The 24995-nt window shown below is 36.2% G+C and overlaps 2 protein-coding genes and 1 non-coding gene across 5 annotated transcripts; all 3 read right to left on the reverse strand.

The window, feature by feature from the left end:
* Window positions 1-2588: 2588 nt before the first annotated feature.
* TRNAL-CAA (transfer RNA leucine (anticodon CAA)) lies at window positions 2589-2672 on the reverse strand. Its single transcript has one exon. It is a non-coding gene; the product is annotated as a tRNA-Leu (tRNA).
* Window positions 2673-18747: 16075 nt separating this feature from the next.
* On the reverse strand, window positions 18748-20536 carry LOC104102411 (2-oxoglutarate-dependent dioxygenase 19-like). 2 transcript variants are annotated; one of them, XM_009610118.4, is made up of 4 exons: window positions 20198-20536; window positions 19838-20073; window positions 19366-19669; window positions 18748-19266 (listed from the first exon to the last, which is right to left on the reverse strand). In XM_009610118.4, exons 1-4 carry the CDS (start codon window positions 20438-20440, stop codon window positions 19012-19014), a joined length of 1038 nt encoding a protein of 345 aa, XP_009608413.1. In that variant the 5' UTR covers window positions 20441-20536; the 3' UTR covers window positions 18748-19011. The 2 variants fall into 2 exon arrangements, with proteins under 2 accessions (XP_009608413.1, XP_009608407.1); XM_009610112.4 differs by having other exon boundaries at window positions 19342-19669; window positions 20198-20531.
* A 265-nt stretch (window positions 20537-20801) lies between these two features.
* On the reverse strand, window positions 20802-24714 carry LOC104102395 (2-oxoglutarate-dependent dioxygenase 19-like). Of its 2 annotated transcripts, none has more exons than XM_070177537.1 (4): window positions 24453-24714; window positions 24248-24372; window positions 21810-22137; window positions 20802-21323 (listed from the first exon to the last, which is right to left on the reverse strand). In XM_070177537.1, exons 1-4 carry the CDS (start codon window positions 24711-24713, stop codon window positions 21060-21062), a joined length of 978 nt encoding a protein of 325 aa, XP_070033638.1. In that variant the 5' UTR covers window position 24714; the 3' UTR covers window positions 20802-21059. The 2 variants fall into 2 exon arrangements, with proteins under 2 accessions (XP_070033638.1, XP_009608394.2); XM_009610099.4 differs by having other exon boundaries at window positions 24134-24372.
* Between the last annotated feature and the right edge of the window lie 281 nt (window positions 24715-24995).

The following is a 24995-nucleotide window of genomic DNA, read 5'->3' on the forward strand; positions in this document are numbered from 1 at the left end:
ATAAAAGAACCCATAATTTATTATTTTGTAATAATGTTGTTTGGTTTCTCGGTCACCTAATAGTGTATCATGTAGTTCATTATAAAAATGATAATTTTGTATCAAATTTATGTATGTTCAGGACTATGGTTTGCGATAATATAATGAATGTTATTGATAATGATACTGTTGGGTATTTGTGATAGTTTTTAAAACTTGTGGGTATAAGTCATGTTTCATGTTTTTCCAAAATAAATTTGGAAATATGTTTTGAAAACTGATATCCAAACACATTTTCATCTTCAAACAAAATTTTATCCAAATCAAAATTTTCAGAACAAATTTGAGAATCTATGGCCAAACGCTAGCTTAATGTTAAACTTGCTAACGCATTTTTTGTGAAAACAAATATGGGGTTCCTGGCCAATAAATAGTCGAGAATGAATTATTAACGTGAAAAGAATTTCGTGGGATTAAAACTCTACACAAAAGTATTGTCGTGCAAATGAAAATAGGTCTTCTATTATTGTAAAATGGAAGGCAGATACAGTGTATCAGGGTTTCTAATTTTAGGTTCATCATGTCCTACTGAAGTGGCTTTATGTTTTTAAAATTTTTTGTCATGTCACCAAAGATTATCGGGTTTGAGCCGTGAAAGGAGTTATTAATGTCTTACATTAGGGTAGACTATCTATATCACACCCTTAGGGGTGCGACCCTTTTTCGGATCCTGCATGAATACTGTATATGGGTAAAATCAAGCCCATGGTGCATCCTACCCTCCGACAAGATAAGTCAGGCTCGAGATATGGCAATAAGGGACCGAAATCGAACCTAAATCCCACCGGGTTAGAACCCGGGGCATGATGCCTGCCTTCGAGGATACCGAGGTCGTAATCCCGGAATCGATTCTAGCCTCGAACGACTTCGAAGAATATTGTCAGATGATCCAGCATATCCAACAAAAAGGCCGAAATATGCGTGACCGACCGAATGTCACGGCGGGAATCTCGGCACGTATCGATAAGGAACCGGCAATTAGCGAATCAGAAGATTTTTTTACCTTTTATCGAGTTGTACCTAAAATAGGACTTCACTATTATATAAAAAGGGTCTAACAATTCATTTGACACACTATAACATGCACTAAAAAATAATAAATTATTATTTTCTCAGTCTTGAAGCTCTTGTTCTTTTTAATCGACACCGGTCGTGGTGAGCCCGACTCGAAAGCTACTATTCCATCAAAGCTAAAACTATCCAACTCGTGTGGTTTGAATTTATTTTATTTTTACTTATTCAATAGAAACTTAATTTATCGCTTTGTATCAAGTTAATCCGCGTATCATTAAAACCACTTACAAATTTAATTATTATCCGATTTTAAGGGTAAACAAATACGAAATGCTTTTTACATCAAACTGTTTTTTTTTTAAAATTCTTTCTCTAGTTAATTGGAAGAGATGGGAGTTGAAAGAAGTTTGCAGCTGATGAACAAATCTTGAAGCGCAGAAGCGTCGATCAGAAGCATAAAAGAAAAGGAAGGGTTCTTTAGACGCCCTTCATATAGTGGCGTGAGGAAGTGATATAGCAGCAACCATCATTAGATGTTGCGGCTTTCTTTAACGTCAGAAAGGATAGAGCTGTCAATACAGGCGGGGTCGGGCTAGCCCAACCCAGTTTACATGGGCTTTAGTAATTGACGAATTGAGCTGGGCTAGCCCGCCATTTTGATGGGCCTTATAATGGTCAGTCCATCCCAGTCCTATGTAGGTTGCAGGCCCCCACGGGCCGGCCCATCTTTTTATAAAATATAATTTTATATTTTTTCTTTAAGTTCTAACCTAAAAAAAGATAAATATTTAAAAGCTAAAAAATCTTATTGGAAAAATTTCACAAAACGTAATACTAACTTTTTATATTGTTTCAATATATCACAATAAACACTAAAAAAGTAAAAGACAAGACTATATTTCATTCACTAAAAGTCAAAACTCAAAACAAATTATTCAAGAGAACGTCTGTGACGCTTATGGGATATCTATCACATCATCTTCATAAAACACATTTGAATTCGCTTGTGAGAAGGTTGTCTTAATATCTTCAGTTTCATCTACATCTACAATTCGTATGTAATATTAATTAGTTAAATATTAAGAATAATTAAAATTTTAAAACTAATTAACGTTTTAAGACTTTGATCTTTTAATATGACAAGCTTAATAAACTTTAAGCTTGAGATACTCGTCTTCTTATTTTTTGTGTCATATACTTTTTATATTTTAAATACATATTTTTATTAGGCCCACGGTCCGGCCCAGCCCTGCCTCAGTCAAACCTCATGGGCCACGGGCTTACTCGAGTCGAGCTTAAAAGCTTCGTTTTTAAATGGACTCAAAAAATTCTAGCCCAACTCAGCTAAATTACGGGGTTGGGCTAGACTGCCAAATTTATATTGACGGCTCTGAGAGGTGTAGTATATATTTGCAATCCAACTTTTTACTTAGATAGGAAAAGAGAGAAGAAATAGATTACAGTCAATTTACTCAACCCTAGCTATCCAATAGTCACAGTTGATACGGAAAATAAAAGAAAAGGTGCGTTAAAATTGTCAGAAGTGGGATTTGAACCCACGCCCTCTCACGAGGACCAGAACTTGAGTCTGGCGCCTTAGACCACTCGGCCATCCTGACTTGTTTGCTTTAAGTTTAGTTATTTACCATAATATCAAATTGCTTCCCATCCCAATTTATGTGGCACCTTTTGGATTTAATTTATTGTGAGTTATAGTACTCTATTTTTATGTAGTTCCAAAAATATTGTAATTTATTTCGAAAAAATTTAAAATTCTATTGTCCGGATTCAAACTCAAGGTTGCTTGGCTACGCTAAATGGGTAAAAATTTAATTGCTCCTAGTGTTTATACCAAATAATTGAAAAGATATTTGCCTTTCATGTACATATATTAACTTATTTATAATTAACTGCAAATGTATTCTCAATTTAATTTTAAACCACTAAAGCTAAATTATTTGGTTTGGTGTAAACAACATGTGCTGACAAAAATTATGAAACTACTATTATACCTTCCTTATTATTTTGACGAAAAGTATATATGTCATTTTTATCCTCAATAATTTCTAACATGGTAAACTAGATAGGAGTATAGTACTTTTCATGCTAATACATATGTAAACATGAAATCCGTCAATTTAAAAAATTCAATATTTTTGGAATAATCTATATATATATATATATATATATATATATATATATATATATATATATATATATATATATATATATATATATATATATATATATATATATATAATAAAGGAATAAAGTTACCATATATAATTGGCATTGTGGTTAAGCCAAGTGGCAAGCTAATAAATGCCAATAGTATATGGTAACTTTATTCTATATTTGACTATGTTAGTCAAATAGAAATACAAGATTGCGTGTGTGTGTATATATATAAAATGAATTTGAATTAAAGGATAATTTTGAATTTATAGATAAAGTTTTTAAATTTGAATTAAAATAAAAAAGAAATTTATCTTTTATTATTTGTTATCATACTTAATTCGGTTAATGTTCATATGCAATCATGTTTGGAACATTTGTTATCTTTTCTAATTATTTAAATACTACTTACATAAATATCTGGCCAGATATATTGTTTATTTTTTATAGCTAATATACATAGATGATATACCGACAACACACGATTATACAAATATTATATATGGATTATATATAAATTATAGATCCTTCAATTTTTTAATATAAGTAGTTGGGTAAGCACCTATTTAGGTTGATTAGATAAAGCCAAAAGAAAAATATGACAGAATTTCAACCAAAGACTAAAAATATAAATAAAGTTCTTATATGGAAAATTTCTATTAAAACTCATCCTTTTATAGCGAAATAAATTAATTTTTTGTAACAAAATAAAAAAGACATAAAAAATAAGATAAAAGAAAATAAATATAGAAAAAAATGTATGGAAATTCTAAAAATCAGAAATAAGAGATGACAACGAATTTCTTCTTCTGTTTCATCTTTGTTGAGTATAAAAATTTGAAAGCTAATCTCATCTATTTCAAATATTATTTTCAACTCAAATACATAGATTATAGGATTAGGATATCTTAAATATTTTTTTTACTTTACATTGTGTGTCGTTTTTAAAAAAATCACTATTACTAACAAACTGATATAATATTCGAATTTGAATTTAAATGCAATTTGAGTAGTTTGCATTAAGGTTAAGCCAAGTATGGTGATGAGAAATAACTACTTGGCAATTTTAAGATAATATATGCAATGTTATATGATAACAATCAACTAATTTAACATTTAATGATTCAAAGAACAAAAAATCTGTATACATAGCATATTCAAAATTTAAAATTTGTGGCTAGAGATATCGATAAACTCAAAATAGAGTCATACTAAAATAAAGTTTCACCGGCTAAAGAATCATTTAAAATTTTAGATAGCCGATTAAAGTGGATTTTAAATTAAGGATAATATCTATCATTATAAAGATAATCATTATTGAAATATATATAATGTTTCAGAAATTGAAATTTCAAATTAGAAATATTTTTTGAAGGATAACAACATACCAAATAAGAGTTCAAGTCATAGTAAAAGAGTCACGTCATAACAAAAGAATCAATCATATTGTGTCAACCTTTGTGTTTTGCCATAAATACGAGCTATTATTTCGTTTTGTGGCTATTTTTAGGTTCCAATGACACCAATGAAAATGGTACAAAAATAAAATTATTACTACGAGATTTGAGAAAATGTTGGTCTTTTTCCATTTAGTGTTTCTTAATTAATATCTAACGATTATATATAATTATCTAGAAGGTTTAAATTTTAAGGTTATTTACATATAATTCAAATAACTCAGATATTTAATATTTTCACTAGCTAAATAATTTTTTAAATGTTTAGATAGCCGACTAAAATGAGTTTTGAATTAAGGATAATATTTTCACTTCCATTATTATAAAAATAATTATTATTAAAAAATAAAGTTTTAGAAAACGAAATTTTAAAATAGAAATATTTTTTGAAAGATATCAACACACTAAATAAGAGTTCAAGTAATAGTGAAAGAGTCAAGTCGTATCCAAAGAGTCCTTCATAGTCTCAACCTTTGATTATTTTGTCATAAATATGAGTTATTATTTTGCTTCCTGACTATTTTTAGGATCCAATGACACCAGCGAGAATGGTACCCAAAAAAATAGAATTATAACTAGGAGATTTGAGAAATAGTTAATCTTTTTCACGTAACATCCAATGATTATTTATATTTATCGAGAAGATTTAAATTTTAAGATTATTTACATATAATCCAAATAACTCAAATATTTGACATGGTTAGTGTTCGCGCATTCGCGCGGGTGCTAATACTAGTGTAAAAGTATGACTAAAATGAAACATTAAACAACTAATTAAAAACTAAGTTTGTTAGAAAACACATTACATCAATATTCATTGTACTCCCTCCGTTTCATATTAAATGAGGTACTTTCCTTTTTAGTCTGTTTCAAAATAAATAACACATTTCTAAATTTGGTAATCCTTTACTTTTGAGATAACAATATTACCCTTACCATCCCTCCTTCAAAAATCTGATACGGACCCACTAAATTTAAGAGTAAATAGTTTGTGATATAACTTTATTGTGTTAGGTTTAACAGTCAAATGTTGAAAAAGTGAAGCCATTAGTGTCAGATCTTTTCCATTTGGCAAGTGGCTTCTTCCATTATGTTGCAGTTATAATTATTTTCCAAGAAATTGGAATATTGCGAGCCATATGTAACTTACTTACGTGCTTCATTTTTTATCCCAAATTATCAATAATGACACATTGATTGAAGTTATAAAGCGACATTATTTGACCAAAGTCACTAGATAATCGATCACAAATACTGTCATGATGAACTTTACAAAAATAAGTTGCAGATAACCTTGATCTATAACTCTAGCTTAAAGCAGAGCTAGAGTTTCATTAACAATACCAATGTGTCGCAACAAACTTGAGTAGGAAGAGTTCCATGTCGTTCTAGCATGTCTTTTTTCGTATGTGGCACTTTGTAATTGTTTTCACCTTTATCTTTCATCACTTCAACCATGCAAGATTGTAGAGTCAGAAACACGTGATTCAGCCGTTCAACTTTCATGTCATTAAACGATTTCTCGACTGCATTTACTAACTCGTCAATAGTTTTAGAAGCCATTTGATGTTGAAGAGATTGAATAGCTCTGGAGAATCTGAGGTCCAAAACATTTAAATATGGACTGTTAGGAGGTTGAAAGCAAAGCCTAATATCAAATCCATCTTGCTGAGTAGCTTCGGTAAATTGCAAGTCATTAACACTAAGGTGAGGTCTCGCATTATCTTGTTGGATAAAAATAGGAGCATTTAACTGCGAAAGTGATCATTTTGATCGAATCGTCGGAAGAACTTTTTCAATTAAACAAGTCCTAGTGACATCTTTAGTGACTGATAAAATAGGCTTTATTTCTAAAGTTCCAGCTACTCTGTTTTTGCTATTCCTTTTGACGGGTTCCTTGAACACAAAAGGAAATATTTCTATTTTTCCTGAAAATAACTCAGTTCCATCTTCAGCAAGCCTAGGGTGCGTAACAACAACCATAAACATAACTTTTGTTATGAAATTTTTACTTTTGCAAGATCTATATGGATTTGGCTCTTGTTCTTCAGGGAGAAGATAAAACTTTTCAGATTTTTTCGACAAAAATAACCATTTTTCATCTATATGAACATAATTAAACATGTCTGAAAATATAGGATTTGAATTTAGCGTACCGGACTCAATCATTGATAGACAAAATTGAAGTCTTGCCTTCTTATTTTCCTCCGTCAAATGAGGCTTTATGGCATTGGTATGTGGCCTTATAGCTCCTTCTTTGATGCGTCGAAAAATAGTTGACGTTGACATATCCATAGCACATGCCAAAGATCGAATATTTGTTCGGCGGCAAAGAGGAATTTCTTTTACCATATTAATGTCGACATGAATTCGTTTTCTCCCAACTCTACCTACAATATGCGGAGACACATTTAATGGAGTACCGTTAGCGACACTTAATTTTGTCTGTTGCCAAATTCTTTCAACAGTACTCCTTGAAGTATTCAATAAAATCACTGCTTGCTTTAAAGACCCATGTTTAGCAACTCCATTTTTGCTTTCCTTCAAAAGCCATTCGGCAATAGCATGATGCTCCTCAATTTTTAGTCGTCTTTTTCTAATAGTTGAGTATAATTGCGAGTCACTCATTTGTATATAATTAATGTCATATGCTAGATAAAATAGGATTAAAGGAAATAATCAGAATGTAAGAGAAAATTAGAAATACTAGGAGAAAAAATAGGATTATGAAGAGAAACACTGAAAGCATATGTGAATAATCTCAAATATCTCTACATAAATAGACAAGCTTATCACCTAATTAAAAAAGAGAAGTTTTGGAGCCACAAGAATGAAAGACATTTTTTTTTTTGGCGCCATAAGAATTGAAGAAATTTCTGAGAATAGCCAGTAGCTAGTAGTCTAGAGTAGCGAGTAGACCGTGAGAATTGAAGGAAAAGTTTTTTGACTTAGTTAATGTGGCAGAGAAGATGGGACATGTGGGTCAAATTTGATTTAGTATCTACTTTATAATGATTTTCATTAAAAAGCTAGCATGTGGGCCCTTAAGAGTAAAATTGGTACTTAAAGTGATTTGGCAATAATCTACTTATATTTATTAAACTCAGTGCCCAGTCAAACAACCTCATTTAATATGAAACAGAGGGAGTAGTGGATTTTGTGTTTTCCCATTAATGTTCCCGACTTATGAAAGCACATAGTATGAGTTTTTGCGGCAGTTTGGTTTACTTTATACTTAGAATCAAGCAAGATTTATTTGCATATAGAGATAACGGCTGTCTTGGATTGAATGAACACATAAAATCACAGACAATACTTAACGACAAAGGGAACTTCGAGACCCAAAATCTTGTGAAATATCATCAAACACTCGGAAATAAGAGCCCAATTTCCACTTTCCAGCAAAGTAAGAAAGGGGAACAGTAAAAAAGCAAACACTGTTCAGTTCTTTCTAATCTTGACTCTTTCCAAACAGGAATTTCCATCAAGTTGGTTACTCTGGTGCAACTCCCAGTAATCCCTGTACTTCATTGGAATATAAGCTGCAGGTTTGTTATCATTGTCTACCAGTGGAGAAGCTGGGCTCACAATAGTTTCCAGTGATGGACCATGAAATGTAGCTATTGATATCCTTGCTATTTTGTTGTTCACCACTGCTCTATTTACATTGCTAAGGGTGTTCGTCTAATTAACCACCCTTCGCCCTTACTAGCTCTGCCCTTGGTTATATGGGTTCTATTGATTTCGACTTGAACTATGTCTACGTATGAAATATATATAATTCACCTCCACCTACTAACATGGAATTAATAATTAAACAAAGCATATTGTGAACAATTGGGGGAATTAATTAGGGGATTTAATTACCTCAAGATGATCGGCAGTGTTAACCAAGAGAGAGTTGGGATTGGGAAGGGCATTGACATGAATCCATTTGCCTTGACGCTGAAGTTGGAGACCCTCAACTTGGTTATTGACGAGAATTGTTAAAAGGCCTTGATCCGAATGCGGTGGCAACCCCACTGCAAGTTCAGGCTGAGGACAACGTGGATAGTAATTTGCAACAAAGGTTTGAAGCCCCAACTTCAAATCCAAGGCTTTGTCCAAAAAACTTTCTTCAAGCCCCAGGCTTTCAGATATCCCTGATAGTAACTTTCTTGCTATTTCCCGGCTTTTTTCACAATACTCCGACACAATATCACTAAACATAATCTTGCGTCAATATAAAAGGCATATGAAAAAGTGCAGTCAAAAGAAAAACTTATTTGGCTCTCCAGATAGTAACTGCATCAAATAGAGAGTATATTTTTATGTGACATTATAATCTAAAATTCTTTTCTGCCGGTTAGCATACTGAAATTGAACTTAGGAAACCGTTTTGACGAAAATTTGAAAAGGAATAGCAATTATATGGATACCTGTAGCCGTGGGGTTTGGAGGGGAAGTGAAAATGAGGATGGACAAGGACATTAAGATAGTCTCTCCAGAAGAAGGCATTTTCTTTAGAGGCATTGAAATTTGTCCCACATCTTATAGGATCCAATACATGCTTCCCAGCAAACTCCTGCTTTTCTTCCTCTAGCAAGTTAAAAAATTCATGGGTTCCATCATGTTTACCCGAAAAATGGATAGAGTTGAATTTGTACGTATTTCTAAGGATATGTGGTATAGCTTAATACAAATCGTAAGGATAAATAGAAATATCAAATACAGATTGTAAAGAATGTAAAATAAACGAGGTTGGAAAAAAGATGACTATTTGGACTAAGCAAGATGAATCAATTTATGAAGCTTAAAAAAGAATTCTTTAATATAGGAGTAGATGGTGCTTGAGTTACAATATAAGCGAAAAAAATATCCTTTACACAAATGTAGACATCCTTTTTATAGTGGAAGATCCTACTTTTAGATATAATTAAAAATATATAGTGGGAGATCCATAATAAATCAGCTTTTTCATGATTCCTGCCAAGATTCTCTCCTCTAGTGGGATTGCAATGGCTCTTGTCTGTGAGCTCGATATTAACTCGAGCTCTCGATCTTGACTCAAGCTCGATTCTGACTCGGGTCCCTGTATTGATTCGGGGTCAGTGTTGGTCGGTCTCTGAATCATAAACTCGATAACTTTACTTTACATCATAGTTCGATTTGGATTCAAGCTTGATAATAACATCGAGTTTGACGTCGATCGGTCCTTCGGGCTCGAAGCTTGGTGACCCGACTTCGGACCTCAACCTGATACTATGAAGACGCTTCTCTGATCTGATGTATTACCATTCAAACCAATCCTTACGAAGGACTAACCGGTTTTACCGTATACAGATAGTCCCCTCGTTTCTCGGAAAGGATGCGGTGAGAAACAATATGATTTCCCAATGGCTCGATCCGATATAAGCTGACGTTTACATCGGGCTCGATCATGACACACGTGATAGCTATCCCGTCGGTTTAGTTTTCCAAGGCATTTAATGCGTGTCAGACGGTGGTTGGCCACCACTGATATTGAACCGTCATTGCTCAATCTATAAATAGCCCTTCTTTTACTGAGTTGTCCGTGCAACATGTGAGTTGGCCGTGCAGATCCAAATATTAATACTATGGCACATGAGTTGTCCGTGCATCACGTGAGTTGGTCGTGCAGATTATAGCGCTTGGACTGTAGGAGCCCCTCCGGAGTATGTACACCCCCAGTGAGCGTGAGTACCCATTGAGTGTGAGTGTTGAGGGCTGAGAGCCGAGTGGTTGAGTTGTTGTGACGAGTTGAGTGACTATTTGTCACGACCCAAAACTAACCCCTATCATGATGTCGCCTATCGTGGAACTAGGCAAGCCAGCTCATTTCCAAAACAAAACGATATTTTTTCATTTCAAAGATAATTTCAAGGTTATTTAACATAAAACCTCCATTTAAAGAGTTCAAATCAAAGAAAAAGAGAAGTGCGGAAAAGAAAAGCCTGACATCGGGGTGTCACTAGTCATGAGCATATACTATAATCTATCTAACAATATCAAGGCTAGCTCAGCCCAAAAAATAGCTAAATACAACTAGAGGAAGATAAGAAGGAGAAGAGCAGGGGCTGCGATCGCCGCATTTATCACTTTTATATATCCAAATTTTCCAAGTTCTTCTTTTGAGTTCATCTATAAATCTGTGATTTTTTACTGCAAAGTCTCTCTTAAAAAACACCAAATCTTTGTTACCTCCTTCTATTTTTGATCTTTAAACCAAAAATGGAAAAAAAATCAAAAACCATTCCTCAGAAAGAAAAAGCTTCTTCTTCACAGCCCGCCGCCGACAAAACACCGGTGGAGCCCCGGCTTAAGGAATACATTCCTGGGGCGTGTGTTCTTATTTCTGATTTTAAAATCGACAAAGGCTCATCGGTTCCCAGCCGATGTGAGCGAGTATCGAGGTATATGTGTTCGAAAACCAAGGGGTACCTCAAACAACTAAAGAAAGATTGCAATTGGGAGAATAAAGAAATAGTAATCCCGTCTCTTGAAGAAGATATTACCACTTATGTGAAATGGTTTTTAAGTGTGTATACTTACCCTTTCACGTTAGGTCCCCTCGACCCTATTATTATCGATTTCTGCCTTCAATACTAAATAACCCTAGGCCAGATCGATCCTTCTTTTAGGCAGATCGTTATTTTGATCTGTTTCTTTGTAAACAAAATCGAGGGGATGCCTTTCACCCTCGATAATCTCATTCGATTATACTGTCCTCGCCTCTTTCGAGACAGGTTAATAAAACTTCAGCGCTGGGCTACCAAGGTCCATCACTCACTCGACTATTAAGCGTACATGCTACATTACTTTGAGTTCAAATCATTCACTTGACTACTAAGCCTACAGGCTACTTCTATTTCGAGTTCGAGCAAGCACTCACTCGACTACTACGCCCACGGGCTACATTACTTCGAGTTCGAAATCACTCACTCGATTATTAAGCCTACGGGCTACATTACTTCGAGTTTGAAATCACTCACTCGACTATTAAGCCTACGGGCTACATTACTTCGAGTTCGAAATCACTCACTCGACTATTAAGCCTACGGGCTACATTACTTCAAGTTCGAAATCACTCACTCGACTATTAAGCCTACGGGCTACATTACTTCGAGTAAGCACTCACTCGACCATTACGCCTACGGGCTATATTACTTCGAGTTCGAATCATTCACTCGACTACTAATCCTACGTGCTAATTCTATTTCGAGTTCGAGCAAGCACTCACTCGACTACTACGCCCACGGGCTACATTACTTCGAGTTCGAAATCACTCACTTGACTATTAAGCCTACGAGCTATATTACTTCGAGTTCGAAATCACTCACTCGACTATTAAGCCTACGGGCTACATTACTTCGAGTTCGAAATCACTCACTCGACTATTAAGCCTACGGGCTACATTACTTCAAGTTCGAAATCACTCACTCGACTATTAAGCCTACGGGCTATATTACTTTGAGTAAGCACTCACTCGACCATTACGCCTACGTGCTATATTACTTCGAGTTCGAATCATTCACTCGACTACTAAGCCTACGAGCTAATTCTATTTCGGGTTCGAGCAAGCACTCACTCGACTACTACGCCCACATGCTACATTACTTCGAGTTCGAAATCACTCACTCGACTATTAAGCCTACAGGCTACATTACTTCGAGTTCGAAATCACTCACTCGACTATTAAGCCTACGGGCTACATTACTTCGAGTTCGAATCATTCACTCGACTATTAAGCCTACGGACTACATTACTTCGAGTTCGAAATCACTTACTCGACCATTACGCCTACGGGCTACATTACTTCAAGTTTGAATCATTCACTTGACTACTAAGCCTACGGGCTACTTCTATTTCGAGTTCGAGCAAGCACTCACTCGACTACTACGCCTACGGGCTACATTACTTTGAATTCGAATCATTCACTCGACTACTAAGCCTACGGGCTACTTTTGTTTCGAGTTCGAGCAAGTACTCACTCGATTATTATGCCTACGGGCTATATTACTTCGAGTTCGAATCACTCACTCAACTAATAAGCCTAAGGGCTACTCACTCGGTTATAAAGACTACGAAGTCCAAATTCGATCAAATTTCCTAAATCTTTATGAAAACATTCATAAGGCATGAATAAAATCTTCACAAGGCAGGAAAAAAAACAAGATGCAAGACGGGAGAAGAAAAGATATTTGTATATATTTACAGGATTGTTTACATGATTGTTTGCAACGTCCGAAACAGAAACCAAGGGACTAAGTTTCTTAGTTATCCCTGAGGGCGGTCTTTTCTCCATCGGGCTCCTCTCCGCTCTCGGACCCACTCTTGCTCTCATCAACGTCATCATCATCATTGTCATCATCGTAAACCAAGGCTTCTGCATCGTCTTCGAGCTCTTTAGTCCTTTTTATCTCTTCAGTGAGGTCAAAACCTCAAGCATGGATTTCCTCGAGGGTCTCCCTACGAGATCGGCACTTAGCAAGCTCAGCAACTCAATGTGCTCTAGTGTTGGCGGTCTCGGCTGCCTCTCTTGCTTGTACATGAGCAGCTTCAGCATCGGCCCAATAAACGGCCACTAATGCATCCGCATAGGACTTTGCCTTTTCGGCATCAGATTTGGCCTTGGCAAGTTCGTAGGCCAACCGAGCCTCGAGTTCCTCAATTCTTCTCGCTTGAACCGAGCTCTTCTCTTTCATGCCTTGAAGTTGGCTTACAGTCGATGACAATTGGGCCCGAACAGTCTCATTTTCTACAGCAAGACGGTCCATGCCATCTTTCCATCCCATGGTATCCGCCCTTATCATATCAACTTCTTCACGAAGCTTCCCGATCGTCTCGAGTTTCTGCTGCAGCTGTGAGATCAAAATATTAGCCTCTGATCCTGAATCAAGCCCATGAGTTCTTAATATTATCATTACCTGCTCGGTCAGGTCGGTCTGGTCTTGATGAGCCTTGGCCAACTCAGCTCGAAGGCCTTTGATTTCTTCTCTTCTTTGCCCTAAGAGGAGTTTTAGGGCGTTCCTCTCCTCCACGACCCGTTGGAGGTCGGCCTCGTATCGACGCAGCTCGGCTCAAGACTGAGAACATACTTCTCGATGAGTTGTTGCAGCCTACGAAGAAAGAAGAAAAAAAGTTAGAATAGAATAATGAACATGAATGCGGTATCAACGAAGGAAGTTAGAGCTTACCCGATTTAGAGCTTGTTGCACTTCACAGAAAAGGCCCGAAACATCACTGGGGACAACAACATCCTCAACAACAGTAAACAAATCACAGAAGGGGTCCTCCCCTTCATGTGATCGTTTTATCTCGTGGGCCCCCAAAGCTTGGGCATCCCGAATCGCCCCTTCGGAAAAGGTAGGGAGATTGGGCGAGTCCCCGATTACTATTTCCCCAAGCGACTCGCTTGGGGCGTTCTTCTCAGTCCGGAGAGCTTCAGGATCGGTCTCTTTTGATATACCCACTGATTGTTGACTTAGGTAGGAAGCATCCTCGATCTCTAACGGTTCGGGGACTCTGCCCGAACCTTCCTCGGATATCTCCTCAGTCTAAGGCGCATCTTTATAAATCACCATCGATGCAACTGCCTTAGGGGCATCGATAGTTTTCTTCGTTCGGGCCACCAACATGGACCCATCATTTTCTTCTTCTTCTTATTCTTCATCCTTTAGACGAAGAACTGATTCCATGGTTAAAGGGATGGTATTCTTCCTCGGCTTACGAGCCATCCTCGTCTTCGATTTTGGGTCTTCGGAAGTAGAGGTCCTTTTTCTCTTATTATCTTTCACCGGCTTTGGATCAGAGGCCAAAGCCTCTTCCTTAACGGATGAGGGCCTCAAAACTGCATCTTTGCCCATACCCACATACAAGAAAATTGGTTTAACCATATAGAAAGCATCTCGTTCGAACTACCAAAAAGAGGTTCACCATGAATTTTGGCCTCCCATCGGCCCTTGGACAAATCACGCCACAAACGCTTGGCGTATATGGAGGTTGAGGCTAGATCCCGTACCCAGTTCTTGAGATCGGGGACTACACTGGGCATCCAGAGAACCGCTGCATTACTCGTTTGTTTAGACCTTGAGTGAAAGCTTGAACAACCCAATCGTCTATGACTGGTGGTAGATCCATTCGTTCCATTTGGAAACGAGATACAAATTCTCTTAGCATCTCGTTATCCTTTTGTCTCACCTTGAATAGGTCTGACTTCCTGGTCTCAACCTTTTTGGCCCCAGCATGTGCTTTTACGAAAGAATCTACAAGTAAAGCAAAAGAATCGATAGAGTTAGACGGTAAATTATGATACTATATCATTGCTCCCTTTGTCAGGGTTTCACCAAATTTTTTCAATAATACATATTCGATCTCATCGTCCTCTAGATCGTTCCCTTTGATGGTACATGTGTAAGAGGTGACATGTTCGTTGGGATCGGTTGTTCCATTATATTTAGGAATATCGGGCATGCGAAACTACTTTGGGATCGGTTTAGGAGCCGCGCTTGGGGGAAAAGGCTTTTGTGTAAATTTTTTGGAATCTAAGCCATTCAGTATCGGTGGTGCCCCCGGGATCTGATCAACCCTGGAGTTATATGTTTCCACCTTCTTGTCATTTTCTTCGACCCTCCTTTCTCCCGATTCTATTCGTTTGGTCAGTTCTTCGAACATCTTAGCAATTTCGGGATTAGTCCCCGACTCCTGCTCATTTGATTTCACTATTGCCGGTTCTATTGTATGGGCGATTTCTCGGGGTTGACTGGGTTCCGGTCTACTCGGTACCTGGGTTTGACTCTGCAACTGAGCTATCACTACCTGTTGAGCTTGCAATATTTCGAAAATCATACGCAAGCTGATTCCGTTTTTCTCAAAGTTATGAGTGTCTCGAGGTGCAGATCGAGCACCACCGTGAATGCTATTTTCAGGCTCAGAGCGTTGGTTTTCCTTAATAGCCACATGCGAATTAACGTCTAATGGTATTTCGACTCGAGCTCCGACGGCGTTGACAAGTGGTCTTTCGGTACCGGCTGTCAAGTTGTTGTTCTCATCCTGAAGACCAACTTCGTTGTCGATAGGTAAAGTCATTTGATTGATAGTTGGTCGTTGCTAATTTGAAATCCAAGATACTTTTGGAAACAAGCGCAAACGGTGTGTTTTTGCAGATTCGTATCAAATAACCACTGTTAACCTTAGCCCAACAGTGGGTGCCAAACTGTTTATCCGAAAAACGGATAGAGTTGAATTTGTATGTAGTTCTAAGGATACGTGGTATAACTTAATACAAATCGTAAGGATAAATAGAGATATCAAATACAGATTGCAAAGAATGTAAAATAAACGAGATTGGAAAGAAGATTACTTTTTGGACTAAGCAAGATGAATCAATTTATGAAGTTTAAAAGAATAATTCTTCAATATAGGAGTAGATGGTGCTCGAGTTACAATATAAGCGGAAAAACTGTCCTTTACACAAATGTAGCCATCCTCTTTATAGTGGGGGATCCTACTTTTAGATATAATTAAAAATACATAGTGAGAGACCCATAATAAATCAGCTTTTTCATGATTCCTGCCAAGATTCTCTTCTCTAGTGGGATTGCAACAGCTCTTGTCTGTGAGCTCGATATTAACTCGAGCTCTCGATCTTGACTCGAACTCGATTCTGACTCGGGTCCCTGTATAGATTCGGGGTCGGTGTTGGTCGGTCTCTAAATGATAAGCTCGATAACTTTACTTTGCATCATAGTTCGATTTGAATTCGAGCTTGATAATAACATCGAGCTCGACGTTGATCGGTCCTTCAGGCTTGAAGCTTGGTGACCCGACTTCGGACCTCAACCTGATATTATGAAGACGCTTCTCCGATCCGATGTATTACCATTCAAACCAGTCCGTACGAAGGACTAACCGGTTTTTACCGTATGCACATCAATCACTGCCTTTATCAAATTTTCTGCTATACCATGGTTCACTACCTGCAGTATATACGACAATTAATATTCTCTTGGTAAAAGCAAATTAAAAAGAGTGTTGGGAGTTGTTACAATTAAACCACATATATATAATCTTCAACGAACTCGAACCAATTAAGTTTAAATCCGAAAATCTGCTTCTGCATACTACGTACCATGAAGAAACCCCAATCTCGACAAGCGTTGCTGAGATCGTGGAGGGCTTTTGCACGTTGATGTGGATCACCGGAGATGAGTAGAGAAAAATCAACGATGGGGAGTGAAATTGCATCATCGAGGTCTGTGGCAGAGGAGTCACCTGAATTGATAGTAGAGTGAACATAGTTAGAAGGTATGAAGAGATCAGGCGATTCAGCTAGTTTTTTCACATTGGCTAGTTGAATAGGACTAGTCATGGAAAGTTTGAAAACAGGCCTTTGTAGTAGTGATGATTGTTGCTCGGCTAATGAAAATCCTTGAATAGAAGGATGATTTATGCTTACATTTCTTTGTAATCTATTACTACTAGTACATATTAAAAGACCACTAACTCATATCAAGTCAATAAAAGATGCTTTTAGGATCTATAATTAAACTGAATCAAAGGCAACTTGCAAAATATTATAGTTGTATACGGTAAAAACCGGTTAGTCCTTCGTACGGACTGGTTTGAATGGTAATACATTGGATCAGAGAAGTATCTTCATAGTATCAGGTTGAGGTCCGAAGTCGGGTTACCAAGCTTCGAGTCCGAAGGATCGATCAACGTCGAGCTCGATGTTATTATCAAGCTCGAATCCAAATCGAACTATGATGCAAAGTAAAGTTATCGAGCTTATGATTCAGAGACCGACCAACACCGACCCCGAATCTATACAGGGACCAGAGTCAGAATCGAGCTTGAGTCAAGATCGAGAGCTCGAGTTAATATCGAGCTTACAGACAAGAGCCGTTGCAATCCCACTAGATGAGAGAATCTTGGCAGGAATCATGGAAAAACTGATTTATCATGGGTCTCCCACTATGTATTTTTAATTATATCTAAAAGTAGGATCCTCCGCTATAAAGAGGATGGCTACATTTGTGTAGAGGACAGCTTTTGCTCACATTGTAATTCAAGCACCATATTCTCCTATATTCGAGAGTTATTCTTTTAAGCTTCATTAATTGATTCATCTTGCTTAATTTTAGAAATCATCTTCTTTCCAACCCTGTTTATTTTGCATTCTTTGCGATCCATATTTGATATTTCTATTTATCCTTACGATTTGTATTAAGCTATACCACATATCCTTAGAACTACGTATAAATTCAACTCTATCCGTTTTTCGGATAAACAGTAGTGTATTACATTTTGTTCGGCTACAAGTCTACAACAAAAATATAAACTAACTACAATTTTTCTGCCACAGCTAACCATTTGGTTGGGCATTTCTTTTGGAGACCAGGTCTGATATGGGGATGGTGGAGGCTGAGGAGGATGAAACTTGACTGTTCGAGTATGTTTGGTACGCCAAAAGTCAATTTTTTTTAAAATATTTTGCATAGTCTTGGAATTACATTTAACCAGTTCAAAGCCACCCGAATTTATCCAACTCAGATGAGTCAGAACTCACCTATTTCACTATTTGCACCCTAACAAATTGTGGTATCCAGAGAGAGAAAAATAAATGAATAAATAAATAACACAAAGAAAGTTTGGAGAAGCAACCTTCAACATCAGTAGGAGTCATCAACTTGGACATATATGGAGAGATGGAGATATGTAATGATCCACTTTACTAGCATCAGTCCTATCTGAAAATGACATTTGAATATATTCACGGGTTCTTCTTGAAGAAATGCAGGGCCGGGTACAATATATCCTTGTGGTCCGACCCTTTCTCGGACCTCGCGCATAGCGAGAACTTAGTGCACCGGACTGCCCTTTTATTCACTTGGTTATTAAACACGTAGGAAATCCCCCGTCATATAGAGTCTAATCAGTAATGGTACTGATGGATTTCTAATTTTAGTCATGGGTGTATATATTTAATTTTTTGACATATTTGTATATATGTCACGAAAGCCATAAAGCCATAAATTCAGTTGAGTTCGCTACCAAGGAATGTGTCGATCGTACTAAATGTTTACTGATTAAAAGATCACAATTTACACTATAGTATAACAGTTTGAATTTATACCATTATATTTTTACATTAGAACCATTGTGACCTGATCGTTGCCAAACTCCTCAGATAGCCGGAGTGTAGTGCACCCCTTTTTATTGTTCCATTAGCCCAGCTTAGTTCTCTGTTATCTATATGAGAAGAATCTCATCAAGCACTTGGAAACAAGAGGTCAGTTCCCAAGGAAAAGAAAGGGAAAAATACTCAGTTCCTTGGAAACTTGAGTCTTTCCAAGCAGGACTTTCCATCTAGTTGGTTGCTTTGTTGCAACTCCAAGTATTCACTGTACTTCATTGGAATATAAGCTGCTGCGCTGTTTTCATTATATACAAGTGGAGAAGCTGGGCTCACAATTGTTTCCAGTGATGGACCATGAGCTGTGGCTATTGATATCCTTGTTACTTTGTTGTTCACCACTGCTCTATGCATATTGCTCTTGTACTTTCCATTACTGAATATCTAACATGAGAAAAAGACATTTCATTAATAATCAAATTGAAGTAACTTGTTATTTCAAACCACTATATAATTTACCTCAAGATGGTCGCCGGTGTTTACCAATAGAGAATTAGGTAGGGCATTGACATTAATCCATTTGCCTTCATGCTGAACTTGGAGACCTCCAACTTGGTTCTGAATGAGAAGAGTTAAAAGGCCATGATCTGAATGGGGTGGCATCCCCATTGTAAGTTCAGGTTGAGGACAATTTGGATAGTAATTTCCCACAAAGATTTGAAGGCCTGACTTCAAGTCTAGAGCTTTGTCCAAGAAACCTTCTTCAAGCCCCAGGCTTTCTGATATACCTCCTAGTAACATTTTTGCCACTTCCCGTATTTTCTCACAATACTCCGACACAATATCCCTTTTAAATTTTCATAAGTTGGATTAGTAACTGGAACATAGTTCTTTACGATGTCAGATGTAATAAGTTAGATCCAATTGACAAAACACTATCTAATAAGTTATATTCATTGTCTAACTATGGACAATTCAAATAGTAGCAATCTTTGTAAAATGAATAGGTGGATACCTGTAGCCTTGGGGTTTGGTGGGGGAGTGAAACTGAGGATGCACAAAGACCTTAAGATAGTCTCTCCAGAAGAAGACATTTTCTTTAGAGGCATTGAAGCTTGTCCCACATCTTATAGGATCCAATACATGTTTCCCAGCATACTCCCGCTTATCTTCCTCTGGTAAGTTGAAAAATTCATGTGTGCAATCAATCACAGCCTTAATCAAATTTTCTGGTATGCCATGGTTCACTACCTGCACTTTGCATATCAATTAGCTAGATATTCTCTAGCACAAAACAAGGTAGGGAATGGGAATCGAACCCTGACCAACAAGGTAAAAGTTGAGGTAGCCAACCAACAGGATTCGTAATACTTACCATGAAGAAGCCCCAATCTTGACAAGCTTTGCTGAGGTGGTGGATGGCTATGGAACATTGATGAGGATCACCCGAAGTGAGTAGAGAAAAGTCAATGATGGGAATTGAGTTTGAATCAGAGGAGTCACATGGATTATTTGTAGAGTGAACATAGTTAGCAGGTATGAAGTGGAGATCAGGCGATTCAGCTAATTGTTTGATATAATTGGGTGTTTGAAGCAGTGGAGCAGCTGTGGTCTCCATCTCTGTTACATTGTGGAGATAAGCCCAGTGATGATTGTAATGTTGCGTGCCTAGTTTGCTTTATGTTATGATGATAATATTTGCTGTCTACATTTGATTGTCACTTATCCAGATATTTTGTTTTATGTTTCAAAGTAGCAACACAAGCTGTTGCAAACATTTTATTGAATGACAAGTGGAAGGGCAATAACGCAAACGTTTTTCCTTTTTCTTTTGTGTGTCAAATTCATCAAAAGATAAATTAACCCATTCTTATTAATAAAGGAGTTTTGAATGACCTTTTTTGGGGTAAAATTCACTTGTCGAACAAATAGAATGCTTCAATTTACAGAACTTATAGTATTTATTATGCGAGACATAATTTAAGTAAAAGTTCTCCTCAGTCCTCATCTATCCATAAAGACCAATAACTCATGTCCAGTTACATAGAAAGGGGCAACTTGTAATATAGCTTGTAAAGTGAACCAAAGGCAATTTGCCACGACAAACATTATTATATGTCAATTGACAAAGTGGAAGGTAACAAACTTTAAGAGAAAATTTTCAAAATAATCTAGTAACTTTGGCAGCATATTATGTTTAACAAAATCAAAGAATAATGTGTGCTTCACAAGGTCTTTTATTTTAGTGATGGTGAAATAATCTTGATTCGATCCAAGCAGGATTTTCCGTCGAGCGGATTAGTCTGTTGCATCTCCACATATTCACTGTATTTGGTTGGAAAATAGAGTGGTGGAAATCTTTCATTTTGGATTAAAGGTGAAGCAGCTGGGCTCACTGTGGCATTCATAGCTGGGCTATTTGCAATTCCTATTGATATCCTTGCTACTTTCTTCACTACTGCTCTGTGCAATACACTCTTGTATTTCCCATTTGTAAATATCTGTCCATGCCACAAAAAGAAATCAGATTGCATACAGTAAATACAACAACAAACTCAGTGTATTCCCACAAGTGGGGTTTGAGAAGGATAGCGTATACACGGACCTTACTCCTACCTTGTGAAGACAGAGAGACTGTTTTCGATAGACTATCGGCTCAAGGAAAGCAGCATAGTCACAACAGTGTTGAAATTGCACATAGTGTAAATGTTAAAAGAAAATGAAAGTATGAAACTATGGTCACTTGAGTTTTTCAAGAATTATTTTGACCAATGTTTAGTGTAAAATTAGAAATAGACAAATTCGTCACTAAAACTACCATAAACATGTGATAAAGCTACCCAAAAAAATGAAAATTTAACCATTTCAAAATTCGAAGTATCAAATAATTGCTTACAGTAGCCTCACGAAGAATCTCAAACGAAAAATGTAGGATTAAATGAGTAATACTACTTAATAAAAACCCAAAAATTGATTTTATCTTATACCTCGAGGTGATCAGCAGTGTTAACCAAAATAGAGTTGGGAATGGGATTGATGTTGATCCATTTTCCATTGCGTTGTAGTTGTAAACCTCCAACTTCATTTTGTATGAGAAGGGTCAAAAGCCCAAAGTCTGAATGGGGTGGAAGGCCCATTACAAGTTCGGGCTGGGGACATGCTGGATAATAATTTGCAACAAATACTTCGATACCCGAGTCCAGATCCAGGGATTTTTTCATCAACTCGTGTTCCAGTCCTAAACTTTCTGATATTCCTGAGAGTAACGTTCTTGTCACTTTTCTGCATTTCTCACAATACTCCCTTAAAAGCTCTCTGTAAAATGAAACGAGAAAACAAAAATAAAAAATAAAAATTAGGGAAACGAACCTTATTTTCATGACGACTATTAATAAATTAAAAGAGCTTTATTAAAAAAAAAATGAACTAAACAAAACGCACGACACTCTAATTTGCACATTGTTCTCCTTTAAAAAAAGGAGAAATGAAATTTTAAGACAATCTCACAAAAAAGCTCTTGATAAATTTTGAACAAACTATAAAAAAAATTAAATTAGAAAATATGAAAAATTATTCGTAAATAAACAAGTCATTAATACAATTGAGTTAGATGATAAATATGTAATTTTCTATAACATACTTTCTCGGTTCTGATAATATTTTATTTTTTGTTGTTCTAGAAAAGAATGACAGTTTTCTAAATTTGAAAATAATATTATGTAATTTAAATTTTTATTTTACACTTAATAAAAAGTTTATATAGTCACAGTGATAGAATGATACAGATCACAAATTTTAAAAATCTTATAACCACATATATTATGGTAGGTTTATGACCACAAGTATTAAAATCTTTTTCTTTCTCAAATTTCACGTGTATTCAAATTTTGCATCATAAAATTAAAGCAAAAGGAGCACTATATAGTATGGAAGTTTAAAAAATAAAAATAAAAAACTTTGGGCCCTTTTAAGAAGTTTGACTTTAGGCCACATATTTTATTGGATGGATGTAGAGTGCACAGGCCAACCTCAGACACGGGTGACCCGTTGACAGATGACTTCACTGAACGCACCTTAGACGTGACATCGACCATTTCCTTTTAGCTTGATTTGTGATCATTCGTGGCCAAATTTCAAATCTGGATTTTTTTTGAAGTAATAGTTTCGATAGGACGATTCTCCTGTTGTACAATTATTGGCTTTTCCAAATTTACTTTGATGAGACATGCTACTACATTTTAGGGGAAACAAGTGTGTGCAATCTTTTACTTCATCCGTTTCAATTTATGTAAACCTATTTTTTTTAGTTTGTGTCAAAAAAAAAATGACTCATTTCCTTATCTGAAAACAATTTACCTTTATACAATGATTTATAACCACACAAAATATGTGTGCTTCATTTTATACTCCAAGTTCAAAAGTCTTCTCTCTTTCCTTAAACTCCGTGTCCAGTCAAATGAGTTCACATAAATTAAAACAGAGGGAATATATATGTGCAGAATTTACAATCTGCTGTATAGATTAAGGTAAATAAAGGACACCCAAACTATCCTATCCATCGACATGCATGAATTATTTTATTTAATTAACTTGAGACTTGAAATATAACTCTTCAAGAAGTCCTTCAAAAAATTAAAGAGAGAAGCAAAACAGTTTGAATTCATAAAAGCTAAATGAGCAATTTATAATTCAACTTCTCCGTTTCTCATTTAAAATGTCATTATTGTTTCTTTGTTTATTTACTACATCAATCAAAATGCCATTCATTATCCCCACTAGCCAAAAGAAAAAGAGGTACGAATTTGAACATTGCTTTTTAACGTTTCAAGCTAGCTCTCCTTTTTAGTATAGTGTAGTAGTTTTTCGTTTCATGCTATCTTGTCACCTACTTAATTACGTATTAGTTTTTAAAGAACAATTACGTTTGTTCAACCATGCATAATCTAAAGGGTATATAGCGAAATGACAGGAAGTTATTCTGAATGGTATAACTTATTAATTCTATGTTATTCACTGACATAAATACGCATAATTCGATTTGTAAGTTGTTTTTTTCTGGCAATATGATATGATAGTTTTAAGATTTGACTTCTTCTTTGTACCAAATTAGCATATCCTATTAAATGCAGTCAGATAATTAAAGAACAATATTTATTCACTCATTGAACTTCTAATTAGTTACTAATTTTGAGACCTTGTAATCATTTGGTCAGTGAATGTCATGTATCGATCATATTAAATACTTATGTAAAAGCCAACAGATAAGTTTTTTCTGTCAAAAAGATCTTCTGCATATATAATTAATTATCACCTGAAATGCTTGGGTTGATGAGGGGAGTGAAAGTGAGGATAAACAGAGAGTTTAAGGTAATCTCTCCAGTAATAGATTGTCTCCTTTGAAGTATAATTAAAGCTGGTGCCATACTTTATAGGATCAAATACTTGTTGCCCTATGTACCGACTCTTCTCCTCCTCGGCCATCTCGAAAAACTCATTTGTCACCTCTATCATCTCCTTCATCAAACTTTCTGCTATTCCATGGTTCACTACCTGCATCACACATTACAAGCATTCATTTATGTACGTGCAACAGCTAGTTAAGGTCGCTTGTTTATTATACGTATACGTACCATGAAAAAACCCCAGTCTTCACAGGCTCGTCCAAGGTCGTGTATGGCTTTGGAGTGTTGATCAGGATCTTCTGAGGAAAGGAGGGAAAGATCAACGATAGGGATTGAATCTAGATCTGCATCACTCGTGCCAAAGGCCGGGGAGTGAATGGGGCTATTTGGGTGAGCATAGTAACAAGGCACTACTGCTTTCATCACATTCGGCATTTCCGTAAGTTGTTTAACGCTTGTGATAATATTAATGTCAAATTCCGCAGCCATATTTTGCTTATTGTCGATCAAAGCTGCGGTCTTAATTATATTGGACATATATACTGCTGAAATTTAAGAAATGATGTTCAGTCATACGTACTACACGGATAATTATATTTTATTAATGGTCCATATGAATTCACACATCAACTTCGTAATCTTTTTGAATTATATTTTCAGTAAGTATGTTCCAATAATTACAAATGTTTTTAGCAAAAAACATTTTAAAATGTTTGAAATTTTTTTCATGGAGTCCTATAATATCTCGGGGGTGATAGTGATCTAAAAAGG

Source organism: Nicotiana tomentosiformis, chromosome 1 (genome assembly GCF_000390325.3).
Source record: "Nicotiana tomentosiformis chromosome 1, ASM39032v3, whole genome shotgun sequence".
Taxonomy (NCBI): Eukaryota; Viridiplantae; Streptophyta; class Magnoliopsida; order Solanales; family Solanaceae; genus Nicotiana; species Nicotiana tomentosiformis.